Source organism: Drosophila montana, unplaced genomic scaffold (assembly GCF_035044405.1).
Source record: "Drosophila montana isolate Dmon_TW-CO22-7 unplaced genomic scaffold, ASM3504440v1 contig_1408_1, whole genome shotgun sequence".
Taxonomy (NCBI): Eukaryota; Metazoa; Arthropoda; class Insecta; order Diptera; family Drosophilidae; genus Drosophila; species Drosophila montana.
The window spans coordinates 127,189-131,654 of record NW_026996360.1 but is presented as its reverse complement, the minus strand read 5'-3'; the positions used below and the strand labels follow the sequence as shown (position 1 = coordinate 131,654).

Below are 4,466 nucleotides of genomic sequence, written 5' to 3'. Positions count from 1 at the left end.
GGGCGGAGGGAGTCGGAGCAGAGCTGGTTGCTGGCGCACATCCTGCGGTAACTTTTCTAATTGTTGCCAACACACAACACGAATAAATCAGCCGGAAAACAGGCAGCCGCTGACGTTGGAAGGGAGCGATAGTCAAGCGTCTCCGTCTCCGTCTCCGTGTCCGACCCGTCTCCCAGTCAGAGATGCTGCGTGGCCTGGTAAGGAATTTTCGGCAATTTGTTTTGCACTAGTTAAGTATTCCATCAGCCGGCAAGGTGGTTGCTGGTTAAATCTCAACCCTTGAGCGTCACCTTCGCCATCATACGTCAGCGTACTATCATCACGCTTGTTTACACGCATAATTATGTGTGCCGGATTCCGGGAATTCCACTTCCACGTCCACCGCCGGCGACAACACCGCAAGTCAGCCGACATTGTTGCCTCCTCGCCGTGACATGCCGCCCCCCAGGATATCCAAGGAGCCAAATCGCTTCTGGCTTCGTCTTGCGGTCTTGCCGCCTGCCTCAGGCGATTTAATGCCTCGTGACAGATTTCTCACTTGAACCCAAAATGACGGGCCGTGTCACAATTTGATGCTGATAATATGTTAATGAGGTTTGTTTATTTGATTCATATTCCCCTTGTCAGCTTGAAGCAACTTTGGGGCCAACTTTACAGCTGAGTCAGCTCAGGTCTCCCAGCACTTGTTGTTTATTTAAATCCAGCTTAAGTGGAAGTTAATCGCAGCTTTTGGACTTACACCACAGACATAATTGCATCAGTTGCCTGTGGATCAATCTTATTTATTAAAATACATTTATTTGGCTTAGGGCTTTATTGATTGATTTATATGAGAATTATTTATTCTACTAGCAGGCATTATCCGATTGTTCACTAGCTATGTGAAGTCACTTTGAGGTTAGTTCGGATTTCCACCCTTTTTCCGACCGTGCGAGTAATATTTTTTGTTCTTATTGATTTATGCATGTTAAGCGTCCTCTCCAGACCTGATCGTAGGAATTTAAGCCCAAGAATGAATTTTGAAAATTTTGTTAACTTTGAATATTGTGTCAAATACTGCAAAAGTTTACAAAAGTGCTTCGGTTTAATAAGAACCGAATAACGAAAAGAAATCTTCAAAATTTCATTTATCAAACCAAATCGTTATTTATTTTCCAAAAAAAAAAGGTAAGCCCAACATATTAGCCATACTTTCGCGCACATTCACTGAGCTGCTCGACTTTTGCAGTTACCATGATACGCCTTAAGCAAATCGAACCAGCCCAGGTCGAGATACGCGCCAAGGACGAGGTTCGCGCCAGTTTCATCGTATTTGCCGTGCTCTGTGCTACCATTAGACTGGCCCCATATTTGCTGCGCAAGCTGTCTTCCTAGTTAGATGTACCCAATTGCCGTAGCCAGAGCTTGTTCCCTAAGCCCAGTCACGACAAGGAGTCTGCTATAAACAAAAAATAAATTCAACTTAACATGCAAATAAATTAAAGAACGCCTTAGCTGAAAATTAACCATTGTTCATCTAATGAATGTTTGCATAACTTGTTTAAAGATTTTCGAGAGGAAGCAAAGTGCATTGCGTGGAATGGCCCTATTCATTAAAAAATATATCCGAATATATCCCAAAAAGAGAGTATCGGTTTGATGGCTCATCTCTTATTCAACCTTGTGTATACCAATATTTCATATCTCGATTTAATGATTTGTTTTCTGTGCACAATTCGAAAAGGATTAATTATCAAGGTGCTTAAACTCTTATATACCTCTAGTTATATTTAATAAAGGCGCCTCCTAAATCGCTTTATAGCCTTATGTCTGTCCAAATGTGAATTATACTTTTCATGGTTTATCCTTATCTTCGAATAGATTATCTCCAGATGCAAATATATATACTGAATGTATGTATACTACACGGCATTATTATTTATTCCTCTTACTAATATTGTCATCAATCTCATTATTAATATACATTATTACATTATTATTATAATTATTAATATTATTATTTGTAATGTTATTATAATTTATATTATTATTATTATTGAATTTATTGCTATTCATTTTCTAATCAATATAATTATTATAAGATGCATGCATTATTTTATATAGCATACATTTGGGGGCACATATTTAAATCTTACGCTCACGTGGCTCAGCTTATAGAAGGATAAATAGTCACTGCTTTAGAATTTCTCATAATATATTTGTATGTTTATTGGCTGTTCTATGTAGCTGAACCGCTGATTTTAATATTCCTCAAATATTCCATATTCCAAAGAAAATATTCGGTCGCGGTTGTGCAGTTATGAGCTGGTCCCAACTTCTATTCGTGGTAAGGGGAGCGAAGTGGGCTGAGGTGGTGCGGCCTTATAGCCCCATTAGTCGTTGCTGATTCTGGCGCACATTATTTCTGGCACGGCACGTGTTTGAACCACAAACAGATGAATTTCTGCAGTGGAGAAGCGACGACGAATTATGAGCCACTCAGCGCACTTGCGCGTTCCAAAGGAGCAGGGAGTAGGTCGTGATGGGGGCACCTTCGAGCTGGGCTGGATTGGTTAGCTGGGCTCCTAGGCCAGGAGGCTGTGCGCTCGCTCGCTTCCAACAACTGCAATTCGTCCTCGGGGTCTTTTTTGTGTTAATAATAAATAAACGTGGCTTGGCTGGAGGCGGGCATGCTGCAGGCAGCAGGGCGCAGGGCGCCGGGCGCACCTTTGTGCTTGTGTTTTGGACACCGGAGCGCATTTTAATGGACGAATGCAACGCTAGTGGCCTCTTGCACCCGCCTCCCGCCATCCGCCACTCGACACACCTTGCTCCAGCTGCATGTGTGACACACCGACTGCGCCCCACTCTACGCTCGACCCGTAGCTCGTGCCCGTGCCCGTGCCCGTGCTGCTACGCTTGAAATACGGCATTTGCTCGTCCATCTTTTGATTTAGCACCGACATAAAAATGATTTATCAGTGACATTAAAATAATGCACACTGCGGCGCATTTTATGTGCGAATGGATTTTCGCGCCTTTTTGTTTTCGCCCCTGGCAGAATCCTCCTCACATTCCCCTCGGCTCCTCCTGCGGCCATTCCATCTCGTGCTCATCGCTGCTGCACATTGCATTTGAGCCTAGTCCGACCCCGGCGTTCTCTCTATCTGCAAACAGCTGTCTGTCCGTCCTTTGGTCCGTCAGTCTTTGTATGCTGCCGTCAGCCAAATGTTTTACGGCCGAGGTATTTGTGCCACTGTGTGTGTGCGTGCGTGTGTGTATATGTATATGTATGCCGTAGAGCTCTGCACCTATCCGAACCTAGCCAGAGCTTCATAAATGTAAACTTTTATGCGATTATCGCGCTCTCTTTCTCGCTGCGTAGCTCGGCACATTTTGCAATGCGAAATACACTGAAAATAATAGTGGGGCATTTGGAGCAAAACCCTTAATATTACTTTATAAGAAAATAAATCCATACTTTCAACTCTATCCTAGGTTTATTAAATATAAGAATTAATATAAAATTTTCATTATAAAGCAAACAAATTGTTTAAAGTTTTTAGCTCCTGGTAAAAACTGATTGTTAATTATTTATTTATTTATTTAAATTTAATAATTTATTAAAGTCTAAATTTTAAGTATTTTGCTTATATTTTTCTAATTTCTCTAAATATGCGGTAAGCTTTAAGCTGAGCTAGATTTTGTATCTATTCCAAAAATAATTATATCTATATATCCTTAAAGTAGCTTAAGTATTTTCGTGTTGCAATAAACTTGACACTCGATTCTCTCAGTGTACTTGGTGCTATGTATTTGAAATGTGCCATAATTTGCACCCAGATGTGTGACAGAGCAGACGGGCCAGCGGGCTGGCAATCAACTGAGGATGCAGCTCGGCAGCCACAGAGCCCCAGTGAGGACAACATATGCCCTTATGGGGCCAGGAACTCATTAGAGCGGGCGTCGTCTCCATGTGCGTGTGTGTGTGTGTGTGTGTGTTTAATGAGGACAGCAGAAGCCAGGAGCAGGCGCAGGCGCTGCTGCACAGAGGAGCTCAGCAGCAGATATGAGACAGATACGAGGCACATGGACATGCATGCACATCTGCAGACGCCGCTGATTGCCCGGCAACGGACGCCGACCCGTTCCAGCCCGGCCAGTTGGCAGCGTCAGCATAATTTCCTGATGCTAAATGCCAAACGCAGAACGCAAACGGGATGAACGGGAACGAACAGCAGCCAGGAGCCAGGAGCCGAGCACTTAAGCCCATCCGCCGTACTGCAGCCATTCGACGACTGTCCACTGACCGACTGCCATTGCACGAGCTCGAATGGGAAACCGTGTCCGTGTCCGTGTCCGTGTCCGGGCTCGGGACTGTGACTGTGACTGGCTGGAGGAGTGATAGCCTGCCTTGGTTGTGGCTGTTGTTGTTGTTGTTGTTGCGGCTCTGTGTCATTGTCTCGCGCTGGGAGGGCAGAACTAAG

General features: G+C 43.9%; 1 protein-coding gene across 1 annotated transcript; it reads left to right on the top strand.

Annotated features, from left to right (window-relative positions):
* Positions 1-1,052: 1,052 nt before the first annotated feature.
* Positions 1,053-1,505, top strand: LOC135428211 (uncharacterized). Its single transcript, XM_064682060.1, has 2 exons — positions 1,053-1,167; positions 1,229-1,505. Exon 2 carries the CDS (start codon positions 1,234-1,236, stop codon positions 1,372-1,374), a length of 141 nt encoding a protein of 46 aa, XP_064538130.1. The 5' UTR covers positions 1,053-1,167; positions 1,229-1,233; the 3' UTR covers positions 1,375-1,505.
* Positions 1,506-4,466: the final 2,961 nt, after the last annotated feature.